We start from the raw sequence: 21,647 nt of genomic DNA, 5'->3' as shown, positions 1-21,647 counted from the left end.
AATTGCCTAACTGTTATTAGGAAGTGCTTTGTAGGCATGAATCTTGTTCTCCATCTACTGTTCTATTTTACATGTTTTATCTATTGTAAAGCATACTTATTTGGTAAGTTAAAACATTCATTTATATTAAAACAAAATATTTAAATTTGAATTTTCAGTAAATTAAATTACTTTTAATACTTACTGCTTCGGCCTCTGCTCTTGTCTTGAATGTAATTACTGCATGAAGTGAAGAGTCATCAATCTGACAATCTTCAATTTCACCATATTGCTTTAAATTAAAAAAAAACAAAAACAAAAAAGTAATTCCCCCAAATATTTTATGACATCCAAAACTGTAATGGTTTTTAAAACACCAATAAAAATAACCCAGAATATATAATAATTCAAGCTAATTAACAGTAAAGAATGGTGAATAATCCATTTTAGTACTTGATACTGTCAGATAAAGGGTGGTTCTAGCTTCCAGTTTTAATATTACAACCTTATTATAATTCTATACTAATTATAGTTATAATTCAGAATTAGCAAAATATATTTATCTATTCTTTAAATGAAGGAAATACAACCTTAGTTTCCTTATCTCTCATTACTCAAATTCCAGGATATATTCAATTCTTTCTTAAGTGGAATAGTTAATACTCAGAACATTCTATGAGTTTTTGACATTATTCCCAACTTAAGATGGGAAAATAAAAGATTCAGAGAATTTAATAATTTCCCCAAAGTAGTTAAATTAATTACCACGATGAGAGCCCACATCTTTTGACTCAAAAATTTAACCCTCTAATGGACCATGCTTTCACTCTTGCTATCTACTCCACAAGACATTTCAAAACTAGGACATTTAAAAGCTAAATACATTAAGTTATACTGACTTTTTGTTTGCTAGGTTCTACTTTGTCTACATGTAGAAGGATTTTTCTACACACAGCAACCTTTATCACATAAAATTCTAGTCCCTTATATATTGTTACTAATACCTTCCTTCTCTATTTCTTACTGAAAATAAAACTATATCCTCATTAAACACACACAAACACACCATAGAAAAAAATTTTGCAGAGCACAGTAAAGAGAATGGACTGCAGATACAGTCAGAACCCAGCTCTCCCAGTTACTGGCTGTGTAAACTTGAGCAAGCTACTTAACCTCTTCATGCTTCATCTTCCTCATCTCTAAAATGGGCATGACAGGTACCAACCTCATTTTATTATTCAAAAAACTCATATTATAATGAGTTATTATAAGGCACACAGAATAATACCTGTCACAAAGTAAGTTCTGTGTAAGTTTCAGGTGTAATTTTTTATTACTACTGGTCATATTGGATAAATTAAAGAAAGTATTTGTTAATCATAATTTGTAAAACCAATATTCCTTTAATGATGTATTTTTTCCCTCTGATACATGTCCTATGTTCAAATCATAGGTTGAAAAAGAGAAGCTAAGCTTTATCTAAACCCACTCTTACTTAAAAGACTAATAATTTTTAAATGTACATTACCACTAACTTCAAATGAAGCTCTAGATTTGAATCTCCAAATTAATTTCCAGTAAGGGGCTCTGAATATTTCTAAAACTAAAATCATCTTAGTTTCTCCCAAACACATTAATTCCTCTACCAAACTCATTCAAACTTATTTGTTTGGATTATTTTGGCATATTCTTTGATGGTTTCCTGGTTAGCTGTGTAACTATTCACAAATATACTACCTACACTTAAGTTATCTACTCTTCCTCTTGTGGAGGGTAGGGACGCAGGGGAGAGTTGGGCTAGATTATCTCCAAACTCTTTTCTACTTCTATGATTCCCTTCTTTCTCCTTTGGCATACATCAAGCATAGGACATTCCAGATTCCTTATCCTTAAATATTAATCATTTAAATTATTTCTTAAACATAAATCATTTCTTTCAATGCCCCTTATGTCCCAAGACAAAGTATACTTTCATCTCCGTAACTGCCACATCGTTCTGGAATGTATTTGTAAAATATTTACATATGAATTTTCAAAAGGTTAAATTATATGTGTACTTAACAAGTTTACCTGTCCTTCAAGAGCTAAGCTCTAGTTTTACTACCTCATGAAATTTCCCTCTACTGTTCTTTTTCCATCTATGCCTATGTGAAAAATACTTCAAGTCACTAAAGAATTTATGGTTTCTAATAAGTTTAACCTGATTACAAATTATTTTCGTAGTTTACCTTAACTGGTGTTAAATTAATATTCACAAAATCCTTAAGGGTAAAGAACTGGTTTTTTATTTATTTCATTTTTCCCAGAGCAATTACTATAATGCTGAGGGCAAGACTGATTGCTTGTTAACTAGCTTTTGGGATAACACTAAGTTAAGAATCATATATTTAAGTTGAAAAGGCTGTTAAGTAGATATAATCTTCTCCATTTTGCACATGAACCCACTAAATCCCAGTAAGTCCAAGCTTAATAATAGATTAGCACTGACTAGGATCCCATTCTTCTTTCTCATAGTTCAGTCTGTTACCATGAGAGAGGCTGCCTTTAATTATATCCTGGCACTGACTAAAACAACTTCAAAGATGAGCTACCAAAATTTTGTCTTGTTTTATTTCTGGGAAATCTAGATCAAGAATACTTTACCAAAAAACAAAATTCCATTTTAAGAAAAGAAAAATCTGGATGGCCTATGCAATGTGTTAGACATTTCCTTAAAGTAATGTCAAATGAAACTAAATTACACGACTTCCCTCTCTGAAATAATAAAGTTAAATCATTCATTTCACAATATCTGAAGACCTAAGTATAAGGTAGTAATATTTCTTTCAGATATTATTTTTTTTAAAAAACCTGCAATTTCTATTTTCTAAGAAATTAATAATAGATTATTATAGAGTAATCAAACCCTATGTTCAGATTAATGGGCATAAATTACTCACTTTGTTTGCATTTCTCTTTCCATTATATCCATTTTCCCCAACAATGATTATTAGTACTTGTTTTGCTGGGCAAGACAAAAAAGAAAGTACCGCAAAATGAGGAAGAAGATCCTCTCTATCGCTCTCTGTAAATGCAGAAATCTCCAATGCCCTGGGACGGTGATCCACCACAGCATGCCCAGGAACGCCTCGACCTCGACCTCGACCCCTGCCTCTGCTATGAGCTGCCCCTCGACCTCTTGAATGAATTCCTCTACCTCGACCAGATGACAAAATCCCTCGTTTTGCAGCCTAGAAGGGATCAGACACACAGTTTAAACAGCAATTTGACATGATATTCCAATCATGCCTTACAAAAGGGTCACACAATTTAAGATGAGGTTTTAGTTTTAAAAATGAAAGCAAAATAGGGCAGTTTATGAATTTAGAAAATAACATTAAGCAAAGTTTTGAAGTAGCTAAATGTACCTTTTTCTAGAAATTCTTGCTCTCGAAGATAATAAAATGCATCATAGAAACACCAGTAACTCTGGATTTCCATATAACATACAATATTGAATGTTATCTCAAATGTCAGGTTAATACATAGATACTATCTAGATACACAATAAATGTATTTTTCCAGTTATGACTTCCAAATACAGTGTTTATATTTGTTTGCCTGTTGACTTCAGTAGGTAGAGTTACCTCAAATTCATTATTTTGACCACTTGTCACTAATATACATAGTAATTTATATTCTACCACACCACTCTGTATGAATAGCATACCAATCCTTCATTCACAAATATTTAATGAGCACTTCCTGTGTGCAATCCCCACCCTCATGAAACTCAAATCCTAGAGGGGTAAAGAGACATTAAGCAACTAAATTACTCAATTATATTAATTATAAGTGACTCATGAAGTGAGGAAATGCTTTACTTAAAGATATGAAAAAAACTTTTAAAGATCTGCAGTAGAATTAACTACTAGATTGAAAGCTCCATGGAAGTGTTTTGTTTTTTTTCTGTTTCACTCTCTGCTTTATCCCCAGTACCTGCAACAGTAGCTGGCATTTTTGTTCAATGAATCAAAGAAGGAACAAAAGAACAAATGAAGAAAGGCTGAGGTGGAGGTTACAGCATGAACAAAGGTCCCAAGGAACGGGACCTTCAAAGAATGAATAAAGTCCAGTGTAGCCAAATCACATGGAATGGAGAGATGAGGTTGGGGTAACAGACACAGCCAGATCATGCATAACTTAAAGAACTGTATTAAGGAATCTGATTTTGATCCCAAGTGCCATGAAAATCAAGTAAAGGATTTTAAGCAGGGTAGTAGAATGATATAATCTAATTAGTGTTAAAAATGTTATTATGGCTAGAATTTTAAGAACAAAATAGAAGAAGAGAAAGCAAGCAAGGGAATCAGTCAGTAAGTAGGCCATGAGAGTACTCCCAGCAACTTAAGATAGGATCTTGGACCACAGCTGGTGACAATGGAGATAGAAGTAAATATGGTTTAGGGGTATTTTGGAGTCTACATCTATAAAACTTGGTAATTAAATGGCTTTGGACATTCAGGGAAAAGGAGGAGTCAATTACAACTCCCAAGTACTGGTTTGGGTAAGTGGATAGATGTATATCAGGTTTAGGGGCAAGATAAACACAATTTTGACTATATCAGATCTAAGGATACGAGGCATCCAAGTAAAAGTGTCAAGCAGACACCACTGCCAAATCTCTGCTAGTATCAGTATTTCAGTTTCTCCACCTTAAGACAGTTAATTTTAACATTAGCTAAAACAATCATCTAAAATCCAAACAATAAACTTAAAAGATCAAGGATTAATGTTGACCCTGGAGCAGCATATTTAAAAGCATATTCTGAGGAACATTAAGGTCTCAAAATGCTCCTTGAAATAAGGGGTCCATGGACAAATAAATTTGAGCAGCAATAAATACTAATACATATTTTTAGTGATTCACAAATTAAAAGCCTCTGAGAAACCCTATATCAGGAAGTCTGTTTAGAATAACCCATTTCCAAATTTGCTTGGTCTCAGAACCTTTTTTCACTATTTATTAACTAATGGAATTAATGTGGTGCATGAACACACCATATCACTGCATATACTGATATTATTTGCAAACTGAATGTGAGCCTTCATAAAAGAAAAAAAACTGAAAATGCCATTTAGTGTTCCACTATACATGATAAAGAACCAAAACATAGACTAATAAAGCATTTTGGTCATGTTATTGTTTACTTACTAAATGAATTTTTTAAACTACCGTTTTTCAAGTCTCACCAAATAGTGGCATGAAATCTCCAAAATGAGGAAAAGGCAATTTCAATATAAACATAAAAGAAATCTCTCTCTTAGAAAACCTGTAATCTTGGGCAGCACAGATACAATCAAATCAAGTTTCCAGAGAATGTTAATGAATTCAGTTTTAAGACATCTAATGGCTTCCCATGACTTTTAGACAAGATAAAGCCTTAAATCTTATCTTTAATACCTGGATACCAAGACTCAACATAGATTTCTACTGTTTCCAAAAGTAATGATCAAAATGCTAACAAATTTGGAAAAGAGTATTTTTCTCAGATTAAATAAAATAATCCAAAATACAAAAAAGATTTAAAATTCTGTTGCATCAATGAGAGAAATATAGACAATTATCAACTATATTCATATTAATGCCTTCCTATACTTCAAAATACAATTCCAACTTTTAAAATATCTTTTTGCTAAATATTAAAAATTCTCATGTAATAGGGATCAACAATACTAGGAATTCGTTACATATATATAGAAGTAAATTGTTAAGAAAATGGTCTATTTTTTCTTTTACAAACATCCACAGCACCATCTATAGGCAAAAGTTAAGTAAGCATGTCCTTCAGTAAAATTCTATCACTAAAAATTTGACCCTATAGCAATTAAATATAGTATGCCTGTATATGCACAGAATATCTTTGTAAACCCAAAAAGCCTTTAACCACTGTTAGCTCTCAGAGAAGGACAGATCTGAGAACAGAGAAGAGAAAATTCACTAGAAGAGGAAGGATTTTGCTGTGCAGATAGAATTGTTGCCACCTCTCACTAATTAAAAGATTTTCTCTACTAGCTCTGAAAATTTGTTAACCTCCTTCCCTCTGTCCTATACTGACATTTCAATAGGTATGCCAGGGATTGCCAACCACTGCTGACTAGAACAAAGTGCACATATTTCCAAATTAACTACCACAACTCCAAGTTTCTTTTTAGCATATTGTGTAGTTGTGATGAAACATACTTCCAGCTGTAATTCTGTGTACTTTCTCCTAAGTTCAGTGACTTCTTCTCCAGCCTGCATCTTCTTATATAAATCCAGTTCTGTGTCAAGCAATTCCTTCTGCATCTAAGAAAAAGGATTAATATTTTAGGTGAAAACCATTAATATCTTGTATTTAGAAAAACTTTTTACAAAGAACTTTTACTTCTCTCCATTTAATCCATACACTTATTTTCTATCTTCAATTCTACCACCCCACCCTAATTGAAGTCATCAACTCCCTCTGGTCTAAACTACTGCAAAAGCTTCCTAACTTGTTATTATTTTCACTGATTTCTCTGTAATTCATTCTCCATAAAGTAGCCAGAGTGATACTACTAAGGATTGATATGGAATAATTTTCAGGAAATAACTGCTAAAGAAAAACAAAACAAAAACAAAAAAACCCAAACTGCTAACGAATAACAGATCATATGCTCTTGTGTAAGAAAGAATACACACATGCACGCACACACATGTATGCATATATTTGTATGCATGTATATTTATGCATATGTATATCACATCTGCTTATATCTATAAAAAAGAATATTAGAAGGATAATCATAAATTAATGACACTGGTTATCTAGAGGGGGTGGGTGGGGCTAGCCTGTCAGGGATCAAAGTAAAAGGAGTTTTCTGAGTATATCTTTTTATGTAGTTTTGATTTTTGAACTAGTTTGTTATGCTTATTCAAAAAATCAGATCAAATCAACAAGAATGGGGTGGGGGTGGGGGATCCAAAACTGAATACAAAGAGAAATAAACCTAACTTTATCAAATGGATGTCATGACCACAAAAAAGGGGGGAAAAAAATCCAAGTAATTTTAGAACACAGTTCTGTCTTTACACCCTTGGAATATATTATGACGTTGCAAAGAATGCAAGTAAATTTTGAACCTCATTTTAGTTAGTTGTTGTTAGTATAGTTGTAGCAATTTTGGAATTATTTTTATTGTATTATAAGACTGTGCAAATGAGTAATACATTGATGGTAGTGGGAACCAAGCTGACATTATGGAATAGGGAAATAAAATGTTATACGAGAAGAAAAGGAGACTTCTGTAGTGTTGGATTAAAACTAGAAGTATCAATACAAGCTCACGATTTTATACATACATACACATCAAATATTACTATTATATATATATATATATATATTTTAAATCACTCATCACCATCCAAAATTACGTTGCTCACTTATTTTCACCTACTGGCTTAATTTACCTAAAATTTCCCCCTTTCAATTAATCTACTCTATGCACAGTACTGTCAGAATGTTACTTCTCTGTTCAGTAACTTTTTATACTACCAACTGCTTACACAACTTACAAACTCCTTGGTCAAGCATTCAAAGCATCTGTATCATTCTGTCATCAAGCTACCTTTTCAAGCTTAATCCTATTTTCCTAATTACTTGATTTTCCAACTACATTCCAAAAGGATTCAACAGGTAGCATTTGTTTGTATTTATTTACTTATTTTACTCATTATTTATTGGGGGGGATGGAATGGTAGCATGCAATGATCAGATTTTGAGCAAAGCATATTACCTAAAAACAAAAATAAAAGCAAAAAAACCCAAGTAAAACAATATAGTGCATAAATTTTTTAATAGTAGTAGTATGAATAACAACACCAATTAAAATACCTGAGTCTTGGTTTTTATACTTTTTGGAAGACAACGTCCAGGAGAAGCAGCTTTGACTTCATCTTTCAACTTAGTAATATTTTTTGTCAAAACCTCTAAAGTTTTCATTATTTCTGCTTTATCTTCAGACTTCATTGCTTTGTTTTTCTCCAGTTTTGAAATTAACATCTGTTAAATTTTTAAAAAGAAAAAAATATATTTTAAGATATTTTCTATTATTATTAACAAAGTAAACACAAGTAAATATAAAATATTTAACTCCTTCATGTGTTGCATTCATGACAAGGCTAAAGCAACTAAGTAAAGATGGCAAAGTAGCAGATTTGGTAATGCTATCTGGCCTTAGTACTGGTTAATTTATGAAGAATTATATTACTATTTGGGTCTTTTAGGACATAAATTCAAAGTACACACAACCAGATGAAGCCCAGTTTAAGCACTAGAAATTTATCAACTTAAAATAACATCAGCAGTTTCACTTTCTAATCCATTCGTTGACATTACTGCCTCTAAGTATTCCCACTCTAAATGTAGTCTGCAATCCAGGAATAACCAGAGAGAAGTTTATTGTTTCCTTCACATACTGAGATATTAGAAAAGTTGAATGTTTAATTACTTTCCTTGTCACAGTGAAAAATAATTGGCCAGCCTGAGGATGATATCCCCAACATGGCTAGGAAACAAGGTTATCAAGGTAATCAAGATAACATGAGATGGGAGAAGCCACACAATATTATGGGCTATCTGAGTCAAGATGACTTCATTTTTTGGTGGAAAGCACTGTTCTCTTTATCAACTACATCCAAATTTAAATTAGGGAAAAAAAAAATTTCAAACAGAAAAGTAAAAAGTTTCTACATTTTCAGTATTCTGAAACATCATCTTGCTAATCTTTATTATCAGGGATAATCAACAGCTGACTGTAGTTAAATGTCATAAATTAGAGCAACACTGTCCAAAAGGAATAATGCAAGCCACACAGTATTTTAAAATTTTCTAGCACCCACATTAAAAAATTTAATAATATAACTTACTTAACCTGACATATCAAAAATGTTTCTTTTTCAAGATGTCATCAATACAAAAAAATTGAGATATTTCTCCCCCTTTTTGGTACTAAGTCTTTGAAATCTGGCATGTATTAGATACATTTACAGAACATCTTATTTCAGACTAGAGATATTCAAATACTCAACAGTCACCTTTGACTAGCACTACCGTATCAGACAACATAGGATTAGCAATCCCAAGTCAATAAAGAAAGGTACATATCAAAAAATTGTGAAAAAAAGGTTCTATTTCATTATCTGAACAAACTCCTGGGCACAAGATAGCTGGATAAGCATTATCATATTTTCATTTGAAGTCGATAACCACTTCCACTTACTCTCTACACCTGCCATTTTAAGTATATGGTCCTCCCCTAGTACATTATCATTGATAAATATTTTAGTTTTACCATTACCAACTACAGTAAATCTGCTGCTTCTCAGAAATATCTTGCAGTATAAGATCAAATTCACCCAAAATTGTATTACTTATAAATTTATTTTGCCAATTCTAATGTTGACATTTACCTTCTGTGTTTCAATGTGCTTTTCTAAAATTTCTTGTTTCCTTTTCCTTACATCCTGCTGAAGTTTCAGCGCCTCCTAGAGAAAGGGATCAAAAATAATGAGAATATTGCTAGATTTATTTTTCTGATAAAATTATTCCAGAGGAAAAAAGTGGTTAAGTGGTTGTAATTGCAAAAGCATGGCAACAAAAATTAAATGCAAAGTCTTGTGACATAAAATTTAACTATGCACAAAATTTCAAACATCAATCAGGAAAACCTTTTATTCTAAGAAAAATATAATATTTACTTCCACATTATGAAACAAAGTCAAGTGGCAGCCAATATACACCTTCTTTAGTCCTATTTTGTGATAAACACTGAAAAAGCACAAAGATGCAGAAAAGCTTCTACATGCAAATTTTCTGCATTATGCTAGCTGTACTTACCTGTTTTTTTTTCTGTGCTTCATTATTATCAACTGCAGAGGTTGAAACAAGTAAGGATTTTTGTGCAGCCTTCAAAGCAGCTGGATTATATACTGTTTTTGTTAGGCCAGTAGATGTAGATAACACCTACCAATACAAATTCAACTTCTTAAAAAACATATCAACCATTTATGATTTCTTAACTGTTCTTTTCTACAAAATTCAACTTTAAACACTTCTGACAAAATTTAGTACAATGAATTAAATGCATTATACACCTATAATAAGTAAATCACATTTAGTGAATTGAAAGAAAGGGCATAAATGAGGAACACATAAACTCTAAAATGAAAATTTCTTAACAACACTTACATGAAAAAAAGCAAAACAAACATTCAAAAACTTCAAATCAGCAAAAAAAAACCAAAACACTGCTATCATTGAATCAGTGAGAAAATATTAATTGCTGAATACATTTACCATGACTCCTAATGACTAAAGCAAAAATCTACATGGAAGGGTATGGCACAGGAGGAAACTGGATGCTGTCCTTCAAACAATTTAACACAATCATTTGCAATTTGCAGATCTGAAAGAAACTCTATTGCTTTCTTACTCCATTCCTTTTTAGCACTGTTCCTTCTGCTTGAAGTGACCTTATTTCCTTAAACCCCACTCAGGTTCAGCGTAACAATCAAGACCTCCACAAAGCCCTAATCATTTAGCTCTCGTTACCCGGGTGCTTCTCTGAAATTTTATTCCTTCATATATTGTAACATTTAATAAAGTTGACTTGACAGTAATTCATGTGTTGCTCTTCTGGTCTACACTTGAAAGAAGGACCATGTCTTTCTCCTCTTTCGTCCATCTTCAAGTACCTAAGCCCTACTACCAATTAATTATGAGAACTTGGGTAAAATCAATCATCTAGGCTTCAGTTTGCTCATCTATAAAATGAGGAAGTTCAACTTGATGGTGTCTAAGGCCTTTATAAACTCAAAAATCATTCCATGAGGGTAGAGGTTTTTTTTTTTTGTTTGTTTTGGCTTTACTGCTATATAGTAAGTGCCTAGAGCAGTGCCTAATCACATGGTACATACTCACTTCTGCACTAAATTGCAAAGAAATGATTCTAGGTAAGGGATGGACAATCTTTTTTATATAATGGTGAAGTCAAGAAAATAAAAATATTTACAGGCTGCCTTCTTTATCCTTCAAAAACGAAACAGCTGTAAATTCCATGGGGAGGTTAATTACTGGTTCTTAAAAAGGTCCCTTCAGGGAGATCTATGAATGCCATAAAAGTGAACAGGGAAACCAAAAGAAAAAAACAAAGCTTCCAAAGTCTTAAGGAGTCCATGACCAAAAAAAAAAAAAAAAAAAATGATTAAAGGAACTACTGAAATGTAACAGTATTATTGAGACATTTTAACTACTAAAATGTTAATATCCAAGAAGACCTGAAGCAGCAATCTGAAGATCACTTTTTAACCTTTCATTATGAATTTAAATTAGGGAACATTACAAAGCTAAGTAGACTACATAGGGCTTCAGGCCTCAGCAACTCATCATCATTCTAAGCAATAATGTTTTAACCTTTAAATGAGATAAAAACCAAGAATACTGTATATACTGGTTCCATACGCACAACTGATTTTTAAAAATAAGGTTCTTTATAACACTTGACATGTATCAAAATTTGATGATTTTCTTACTTTAATAACAATACTCAGTTATCAATATCAAATATGAAATGGCTGAATTCATCCAAATACAAAGTAAACACAGATTTATTTGTAGTCTAACTTCAGTCATCATTTCATTTTCTGTAATTCTAGGGAAAATTTCTTCCATATTACCTTACCATACCCATCACCCAATGCCAAAGTACATGATTATATGAAAGTAAAAGAGTAACTTTACAAGGGAAAAGAGTCAAAATAATCTGTTTAAGACAGAGTCTGAGTGTTTCGTAAGTTGATTTCTTTCAAGGAGGTTCTATAACAAGTTGACAAGTTTGTGATTAAAAAAAAGATTTCTATATGCAAGTAAGTTGGAAAGACACAAAGAATAACATAACCCTATTCTCCAGTTTCAAAACATGTTACATTATCATAATAAAAGCTCTGAGAAGCCTGGCAATAAAGAAACCCATATAATTTGTTTAATGCAGCATTTCTCCAACTTTAATGAGTAGGAAACATGCCTACTCATCCTTATTAACACCCTGATATCAGATTAAGGTGTGATGGTTCAAAGTGAGTCAAAGTATGTGATGGGTGACAAGATCCCTTATTCCTAAAAGCACTCCTACTCCTCTGCTTTATCCAGGAATTTCCCTCTGTAAAAACAAAACATCAACTAACATTTCACATCACTGACTATAACAACTACTATTATTTTATGTACCCTAATGAATAAAAAGACTTCCAATTATAACCATAATATACCATAACCATTAGATGCAAATCAATTTCAGAGGTGTTAAAATGTGAAAATAAAAATCATCTTAGAAATGATGAACTACATGATTTATAAATATCTTCACTATTTGAAAAATCTATCTGGTTCCAGAGTTTAGATAGTTAAGAGTTTCAATAGCAAGGGATATTTGTATTTTCAAAAGATGAAGATAGAGTTGTGATAAAAGAGAAGAAAAATGAAATAGTGGGAAGGAAGTGACAAATCCAACAGAAAAGATGTTTACAATTCCTAAGAACATAGTTAAAGCATAGGCAATGCCTTTTTCAAACAATCACATCTTATTTTCTACAAAGGTTTCTGCACTGCTGTATTTTACATATTGACCTCATTTCCAGTGACCTTACTAAGGTCACTTATTACTCTAGTTGTTTGCGAAATCTTTTCGATTTTTTACATATATACTCATGTCATCTATGAGTAAATAGAGTTTTGTTTCTTCCTTTCCAATCTTTATACAATTTCTTTTTCTTTCTCTATTTTACTGGTTAGGCCCTCCAGGATGTGTAGTGAGAGTGGATATCCTTGCCTTGTTCCTGGTCTTAGGGGAAAAGAATCTAGTTTTTCATCACTGAGTACAATGTTAGCTGTAGATATGTTGTATCAGATTAAGGAAGTGCCCTTCCTCTCCTAGTTTGTAGAGTCTTTTAAATTTCACCAAATGCTTTTTCTACATCTATCAAGATGATCATACAGATTTTTTTTTTTCTTTCCCTTATTTAATCTGGTGAACAAAACTGAATTTCAAATGTTCAACCAATCTTTTATTTCTGGAATAAATTCTATCTTGCTATAATGTATATCTTTTTTATATATCACTGGACATTTACTATTATTTTGCTTAGGATTTTTGTATCTATGTCCATAAGTAATAATACCCTGTAATTTTTCTTTCTTGTAATAACCCTGTCAAGTTTGGGTATCAAAGTATGTTAGACTCACAAAATGAATTAAGAAGTATCATGTGCTGTGTTTTCAAAATGTGTATCATTAATACCTTTTACTTCCCAAGACAAAAACCGACCTCTTAAAGAAGGAGAAGTTATTATCCATTAACACCCCTTAATCTTATTTTCTAGGTAAAATATTATCAGCCACAACTACTATCAGTATTTGCAAAAAAAAAAAAAAAAAAAAAAAAAAAAAAAAAAAAAAAAAAAAAAAAAGAGAAAAAGAGAGAGAGAGAGAGAGAGAGAGGAAAAAAAAACAGCTATTTCTCTTGGATAAAAATGGAAAGAAAAAAAGTTTTTGGTAAAAATTACTGACTACAAAAAGAGTCATCTAAGTACTATAGTTCAATAACCAATGCCCAAGCTGGAATCAAATATAAAAGAAACACAGGTATGATGCTTAACAGCCACACTCACTATAAGCTAGCTCTAACAGGTTTCTAAAGAAGAAGTACCATGTTTTATGAAATAAAAATATAGTATCAAAGGAGTTATGTTTAAGAAACTTATTTAATATAATTACTATTTAGCCAATTTTAAAAATATTCATCTTTTCAGTAAAACTGAATGATCTAAATTTATGATAATCTCTTAAAACAGTATATCTATACAGCAAAAGTTCACTAACTGGGACTTCTGGCAAGAGCAAAAGATTTTAAAGTTAAATTTATGAAATATTTTCAGGGATTAGCAGTTTTATTTCTTTCAAGAATACTATGTAGCTCAAAAGTAACAAAAGGATTAAAGACCTTGCAGAGAAATATTTTTACATCAAAAAAAAAATTTGTACAGTCAATAATCAATTTTTACTGCAATGGATTGGTTCCCAGAAAGTTCAGGAAAGCAAATAATTTTAAATAAACCATAATATTTCATAAATAAAAATCGGAGGTAATAATCCTGGCAGAAGCCAATGCATTAAAGAAAAATAAAAAACAATAATAGTTACAGTATGAACAAAAACTATCATGAACTACCATAATCTTTATATTAAAGTAGAAAAATTATACTACAAATTCAAATTAAAAAAATCAAAGGGTTAGGGTAACAAAAAGGGAAGAGTAAGATTTTTCAGGATCACACAGAATGTCAGTTGCTAACTCAACAGCTGAAGTTTCTATATGTCATGTAATGCTCTTTCAATTATACCACACAATTTCTTTTAGAAGTTCTAAGGTACAGGTGTTAACATATTGTCACACAAAAGGACCAAGATATATTTTTAGTTTGCAGAGAATATTACTAAAGAACAATAACATCCCATATCATAAATATGATCTACTAAAATTGATTAGGATAAATATAAGATCAAATACTGAACTGATTATTCAGCTGCCATCTTAGAATCTAGCAGGGCTTTAGGGAGATAATTTGGACAGTCTCTCTTCTTTTAAAAACCAGCCAGGATAGGATATACAGATGCCACCTTTATTCTCCATAAATCTCTATATAGTAAGCAGAGGCTTGTTCAAACACCATTTCACTAATCCCTCCACTCAAATAATACTGACTGCAATATCTTAATATTTAGCAGCATCGATTAGGTTTTAAATTCCTTCTTACCCAGCTCCACAAAAATGGAATCTTAGTAAAAAGGGCTAAAGGCTATACTGGATGTTGTTTATAGAAAAGGAATAAATTTTACATTTGTGTACTTATTTGTTTTAACAATGATAGGAGATACTTTGTAGATACTAGCTTTGAGCTTTCCCCTGCCTTCAACTGAAAATTTTTTTTTTCATAATATTTGATGATGGGGAACATGTTTCTATTTTTCTTAAGACCTTTGCATCACTGCCGTCTTGGGAAACCTCCTAAAGAATAAGGTAACAAACACAACAAAGAATAAGCAAAAATAAAACGCTACTCTGTAAATGGCTGAGCTTATATACTTATTTTTTTGTCCTAAAAGATTTTTGACAGTATTTACTAAGTACCTTCTTTTTTCTTAAGTAGCTCATTACCATTAGTGATTTTTCACGAATTCATTTAGTGGTAACTATATAAGTAAAGTTATACTATCAAGTAATTATTTTATTTTAAAGCATACAAAACATCTTAAAAGATACAAAGAAAACAGTAGCAAAATATACTATAAATTTGTTAAAGCTACGATTAGTGCAGACTTCAATTTCAGATTTCAAATTGTGACATTAGCAGGATCCTAAACATAATTAATCAGATACTTAGAAGTCTCCGGAATTGTTTGTATAGCAGACCTTATAGCATTCTTTATTCCTGAGCTACTTGTTATCAAGAAGGATAAATGTAATCAAAGTAAACAGACACCGCTAAAGTTAGCAGTAGCACAGACTCGATAAGGAAATTCACAGGAAAGGGGGGAATCACTATATGGAAAAACCTAGAGGTTTATGGGAGAAAGCTAGGGATTTTGAAACTTTAAAGAATGATTGGAATTCAATTAGGCAGAGGGAAAAGCACTCCAGGAAAATCACCACTAATAAAAGGGGGAAGGGGAGGGAGGATGACAGGACAAAGACAATGAGCAGAAAAGTACTCCCTAGTGTAGGAGGGAAAACCAGTGAATTAATAGAATCAGAAAAATTTAGGTATCATGAGCTGTGAAATCAAGCAAAGTAATTAAAGCAAAGTAAGGCAGAGAAAGTGACCGTTTTTGTAATGAATTAACATTAAAATAAGTCTTAGTGTAGGATAGCAGCAGTGCAAACTAGAGGAAGAGAACTCCAAGATGTCAGCTAGGACACTGCATCCAGAGGCCAGAATACTGAAAGTGGAGGAAAAAAGGAAGCGGACTACAAAAACAAGTAAATGATTAAGGCTACTGGACTATATAACTTGAAAGATGGTGGTATCAACTCCAGAGTTGGAGGCTAGGAGAAACTAATTTATATAGGAAATAATGAATACATTTTAAGCCTGTTTTGCCTGAAGTAAGGCTGAGATGTCCATTAGGAAAGCCTGATAAAATGAGATTCAGATTCAAATTCCTAGAATTGCCAAAGCAAAAACAAGAAATAAGAAAAACAATATACTGAGGACTCACTGAAAATAGCAGGTCTGCTATCTCCAGGGATGCTCTATTTACCTATGAAGCCCGTTTCCTTTGTAATCTTCAAAATCGAAAGAGCCATGGACTAAAAATAGGAGACCCAGATTCTGGTCTTGGCTCAGTAACTCATTGTGTCTAGGTCAGTCCATAAAACTATTTGGGCTGCAGAGTCCTTTAAAATGAGGATAGAGAAATGAGAAAGATTCTCTAATGCTAATATTCTGTGATCCTACATACCTCAGAGCATTAAGACTACAGATCAGGGCATTCTGTCATACATAAACAGAAAGAAAACAATGCTCTATACAGAACTATTAGTTAGGTCCACAAATGGTCTTATCTTAGTATTTGTCTCCCATTTTAAAAAGAAATGACTAAATTTATTACTTGTCAGGTTACACCAATAACCATTAATAACAAATAAAAACTTACATTTACATCATCCTTTCCAGTTTACAAAATACTTCCAAATAAATGATTTAATTTGATCCTCACAAAACCCTGTGAGCAAGACAAATATTACCATAACCATTTTGCCAATGAGGAAAAGATTCAGAGAAGTTACTGCCCAAAGTCAAGAAGTTACTGAGAAGTTAAGAGTTCAAACCCAGGTAAAATTTCTAATCCATGGCTCTTTCTATCAGGCTGCAGAATGAGAAAAGTAACATGTAAAATATCTCTAAAGAAAATAAAGGAAATTAAAAAAAAAAAAGAATGGAGCACATGGAAATATAGCAAGAGGCAAGTATTAAAATACTGATGCAAAAAAGTAAAAAAAATTGGTAAATTTTTTTTTTTTTTCAGAAAATGGAAAGCAAAAACATAGGAATAAGAGAAACAGGTACTGTTAAGAAGCAAGAGTTGAGAACAATGAAAAAAAATTTTAATTAAGATGCCACCTGAAAACATTCATGAAGCCAAGACAAACACATCATGCTATTCTTCTTACCTTTTCAGTTGCTGAAACAGATGGCTTTGATACAAAACCCAACCTGTCCTTCACAGATAACTTAGTTACATTCTAAAAAAATTAAAATGGACATATTCAGTGTTTCCCCAAACATATATAGATCTGTTGGGATTTTGAACATTCTGATTAGATTAATATATATGAAGTCAATAAGTACACTGATGCTAATTACAAAAATTTGGGAGGTTTTAAGAGAGACAAAGAAATTGTTTGTAGAAAAACAAAAATAAATCATGCAATATTACTCAATAATGAAAAATTATGATGTAAAGATGTAAAGCAAAGAGGCTTGAACTAGGTGATTGTCAGGTCCCTTCCACTAATACAGAATCATAAATTCTTAGAATTCTATGTTGACAAGTAGAAAGTCTGAACATTTTAAATATCAGATTTGAGGAAGTAAAATATTTGCATGTTTCTAAGAGTAAAATAAAAGCCCTTCTTTCCTAAAGCATGTTTGTTTATATCCAAGCACACACTGTACTTGGTGGTGATTTGGAATATTTAGGATTGGGGATTTTTTTTCTAATAACTAGTAATTTACCAATTTACAATTCTGCATGATTTTACAGAATCTGAATACCCTTCCTTCAAGAGTTTTCTAGGGACCATTTTAATAAAGTGGCATCTATTACTAAATAGGATACTGCATCCTAAATATTTCACACAGCAAATGCTGAAGCATCTGGAAAGGAAAGCTAAATTTCAGAAAATAAGTGTAGAAACAAGAAATTGCCACTCAAGTATAGAAGGGATTTGGAAGGGAATGACACATGGAAAAGTGAGTCAGGAGTGATACATGTTCTGAGAGCGCTGCATAATTACTTGAAATAATATAATATCAAGTATGCTTTAATCTGATGGTTTAAGCCTTCCTTCCCAAAAGCTTTCAACTCAGTCTACTGCACAATTATCTCTGGAATAGAATTCTAATTAAGTAAAAAGATGATGAGAAAAATATGATTTAGTGTACTGAACTTCATTTTTCAGGCAACTTTGCTGAAATATGTCTCCTTCACAAAGTGAGAGACCTTTCTCATAAATAAATATTAACTGGAGAAAAGAATTTAAGATTCAAATACTACAGGAAAAGTAGAGGCTGTGAAAATGTTATAGTAATGGTAAAAGAATTCTACAAGTGGGATTCAAATAACGTAAAGACTATCATATTTCTGTATAAAATACATACAATTAACAATAATTCAAATCATCAAGGGAGACTAATTTACTGAGAACCAACTATGGTGATAAGATCTTTCATTTACCTGAGGAAGGTCTGAACTGGCACTCTGGGCTTCTGCAGGTTCAATATTACTTGAAGGTACTGGACCCAACCGCTCTTTGACAGACTGTTTCACAACAGGCAAAATGGGTTGCTGGACTAAAGGCTGCATTACCTCAGAACAAGAAAAAAATTTTAAACAAGGTGATTGGTTCATTAGTGTGCTAAAAAACCCTTTGTAGTAATGTTACTCAATTGCCCATACAAAAGGAGTTTCAAAATGTAGCTTGTAATCGAAACCAAATCCCCTTCCAATTTTCTTTAAGCATCTATATAATTTTCTTTGCATAAAATAACTTATTTACAAAGTAGAGGAAAAAATTTAAGTTCACTCTTTACTGTCCTTTTTTTAAAGGGACAGTTAAATAAAAAAATTAAACCCAAAATCAAACTGCCATAATACAACTTTACAAACAATTAATCTAACGCTACATATTCATTCATTCATTTATTCCAAGAGAAACAGAGCTTGAGTAAGAAGAATTTCCAAGACGAACCCATAGTCTGAGTTTCTGGAATATGCATAGCTACTATTTACCAATTATCTCCTATTTTCCAGGGACTATGCTATATACTTTACACATATCATCTTATCATTCTCAAAACTAGAGGTTAACTTCACAATTAAATGAAAGAATAGGTTAGAGTGGTCAAGTAACTTCCTCAGGTTCATTCAGGTAACTGTGGTAGAGCCAGGATCTGAACTTCAGTCTAACACCAAGGCCTTGGACTACTAAACATTATGCTAAGAACTTTCTAAGGAAAGCATTTAAATTCACTCAAACTTCTCTCTTACCTTTGGGGAAGCAGTTTGTAACTGCTGGGTGCTTCCTTCTCTGTGCCAATAAACCTTAATAAAGCGATTATTCAGCACTGCTTCTGTACTTGATATTGCTTTCTTTGCTTCTTCATATGTTGCAAATTGGATAAGGGCACCTTCAGGATCACCATTATAAGCAACCTAACATTTAAAATATTAAGAGCTGTGAATTTCCAAGAGAATCTATGGCTTCATATAGTAAAATTTCTGAAGAGATTAAATAATGGTCTTTCCAAATTGGATTCTACCTTTACATTGCCTTATACCTAGATTATTACCAAAGCTTCTTTAAAGAGTACTAACTTGACTATCCTCCCTTTCTAGGAGAAATGGTAATCAAGAATTATTCACAGTGAAATGAGAGACTTCTCTATGAGCACTTGGCAGAGAGTGCTGACCACACAAATGTTTCATACAGAATATTTGGTATATTTCACTTTCTTCTCCCAATTTTAATACTATGGGAAACAATCCCTGTATGTCAATAAACGATGTGGCCAAGACCCAAACAGTCAGAAGAAGGCAATAAACTACTTTGAAAGGAGTGATCTCTAATTAGATTAAAGAAAAACCCATCTAAACAATATCCTATATTTGCAAATTCATAATTCTGACAATAGTATTAACAAGAGTGAAAAAAATGTTCAGGGAAAAAACTTATGTAACTGCATTAACTATGCTTTACACGAGGAAACAGATTCAAAGAGTATACGATTCTGTAGTCTAGATAGTACATTCAAGGCTTTTTGCTTCAATTTCCCATTCTTTCAACACTAACAGTATTTCCCATAATGTGGTATACAAGCCACTGATAGTGTGGAACAATACAGAATAGAAATTAAGAGCACAGGCTCTAAGTCAAATTGCCTAGCTCAAACCTGGGTACTACCTTATGTATGCATGAGCAAGTTATTTAACCTTTATGTGTCTCAATTCCCTCTTCCATAAATGGGGTTATAACAGTATCCACCACTTGGTAGTGCTGTTTTAAGAACTAAATAAAATTCATGTAGAACAGAGAGTATATATTGAGTGTTCAGGAAATATTAGCTATTACTATGAAGGACAATTTTAGGTAGCAGATTAATATCTCTGCATTTACTGGAATATAAAAACATCAAGAATTTCACCAACATTTTTACTTACAATGAAGCTAAAGTTTTTTTTTTTAACTGTTTTAAAAAAACGTATTTCATAAATTATCATACAGATGGTATGCAGAGATAGCAAAAGGGCCCAGTAAAGAAAAGATATTAACCTCATTAGTGATTCAAGGAATGCAATTTGAAACAGTAATTAATTAGATATCATGTTTTGCCCATCAGCTGTGAAAAATTTTTTAAAATTTTTATATTACCTGTGTGGCAAATTGTGTGGGGAAAAGAATGCTCTGAGAACTATTTTATTTCTAGACCTAAATGTAGTAGATCAGATTGAATCAAATTGATTAGGTAAGTAACTACTGAGTAATATGAATCGTACGGGTCCATATTTTTTCCTAAAGTTTGTGTACTGACTGACAGATCTACTACATATAGAAATACATCACAAAAAATCTGGACTGACAGTAAATTACTAACAATGTAACTGTCAAATGGGGAGGGAGATGTGAGGGGCACAAAGAGCTGAAGGGAAACATTTCCTTTAGGTTCTGTACATATTTCCATTGCACCAACCCCAAACAAGCATACAGTTTTTCATCTATTACTTTTATAATGGTACTTTTTTAATGGCAAGAAAACAAAATTTTCCAAAATACCAATTTAAGATAAGCAGTACCCTCTAAAATGTGTTCATGTGTTCTTCATTTTATCAGATTGTGGGAGCTATAATTATTTCAGCTGAAAAGAAGAATGTTACATAAAATGGGGACAGGGGAGTGGGACCAACATATTATTTCAACACTGTCAACATATCACATAATGGAAACTCAACACGAAGTAACTGTGTAACTGCACTCAAATGAAGGTGTAATTTTATCTGAGGTCAAATAAATAAAAATTACACTGACATTATCTCAAAGGATGTCCCAAAGTGGTAGAGGAAAAAAGTAAATGTTTAAACAATTTATGGGTTACATGTCATTAGGGCCCCAAAACTATCTGTTAAATCCATGCCACCACAGAAGTGACAAAAATAAATCTGAATCAAGTTTTCTGTTGAAATGATTTTGAAAACTGAGGAACTAAAAACTACTCTAAGATTAGTTTTTTACAGAATGCAATTATTTCACTTTTGCTGTAATTTTATAGCTTC

The 21,647-nt window shown here is 32.1% G+C and overlaps 1 protein-coding gene across 23 annotated transcripts in view; it reads right to left on the bottom strand.

Moving 5' to 3' along the window:
* RBM26 (RNA binding motif protein 26) overlaps window positions 1-21,647 on the bottom strand; it is a 92,158-nt gene that overhangs the window by 20,301 nt on the left and 50,210 nt on the right. For 15 of the 23 annotated variants that reach the window (XM_037799730.1, XM_037799731.1, XM_037799732.1 and 12 more), the window contains 9 exons: window positions 19,368-19,532; window positions 18,555-18,686; window positions 17,269-17,340; window positions 9,879-10,004; window positions 9,452-9,526; window positions 7,875-8,042; window positions 6,203-6,307; window positions 3,009-3,209; window positions 185-271 (listed from right to left, as the gene is read on the bottom strand). In XM_037799730.1, the coding sequence (XP_037655658.1) occupies window positions 185-271; window positions 3,009-3,209; window positions 6,203-6,307; window positions 7,875-8,042; window positions 9,452-9,526; window positions 9,879-10,004; window positions 17,269-17,340; window positions 18,555-18,686; window positions 19,368-19,532 (1,131 nt within the window). The remainder of the gene's footprint in view (window positions 1-184; window positions 272-3,008; window positions 3,210-6,202; window positions 6,308-7,874; window positions 8,043-9,451; window positions 9,527-9,878; window positions 10,005-17,268; window positions 17,341-18,554; window positions 18,687-19,367; window positions 19,533-21,647) is intronic. The other 8 variants (XM_037799739.1, XM_037799746.1, XM_037799747.1 and 5 more) reach the window with 3 other exon arrangements.

Source organism: Choloepus didactylus, chromosome 12 (genome assembly GCF_015220235.1).
Source record: "Choloepus didactylus isolate mChoDid1 chromosome 12, mChoDid1.pri, whole genome shotgun sequence".
Lineage (NCBI taxonomy): Eukaryota > Metazoa > Chordata > Mammalia > Pilosa > Megalonychidae > Choloepus > Choloepus didactylus.
Note: the sequence above shows the minus strand (reverse complement) of the source record. Positions and strands in the feature narration are given on the sequence as shown.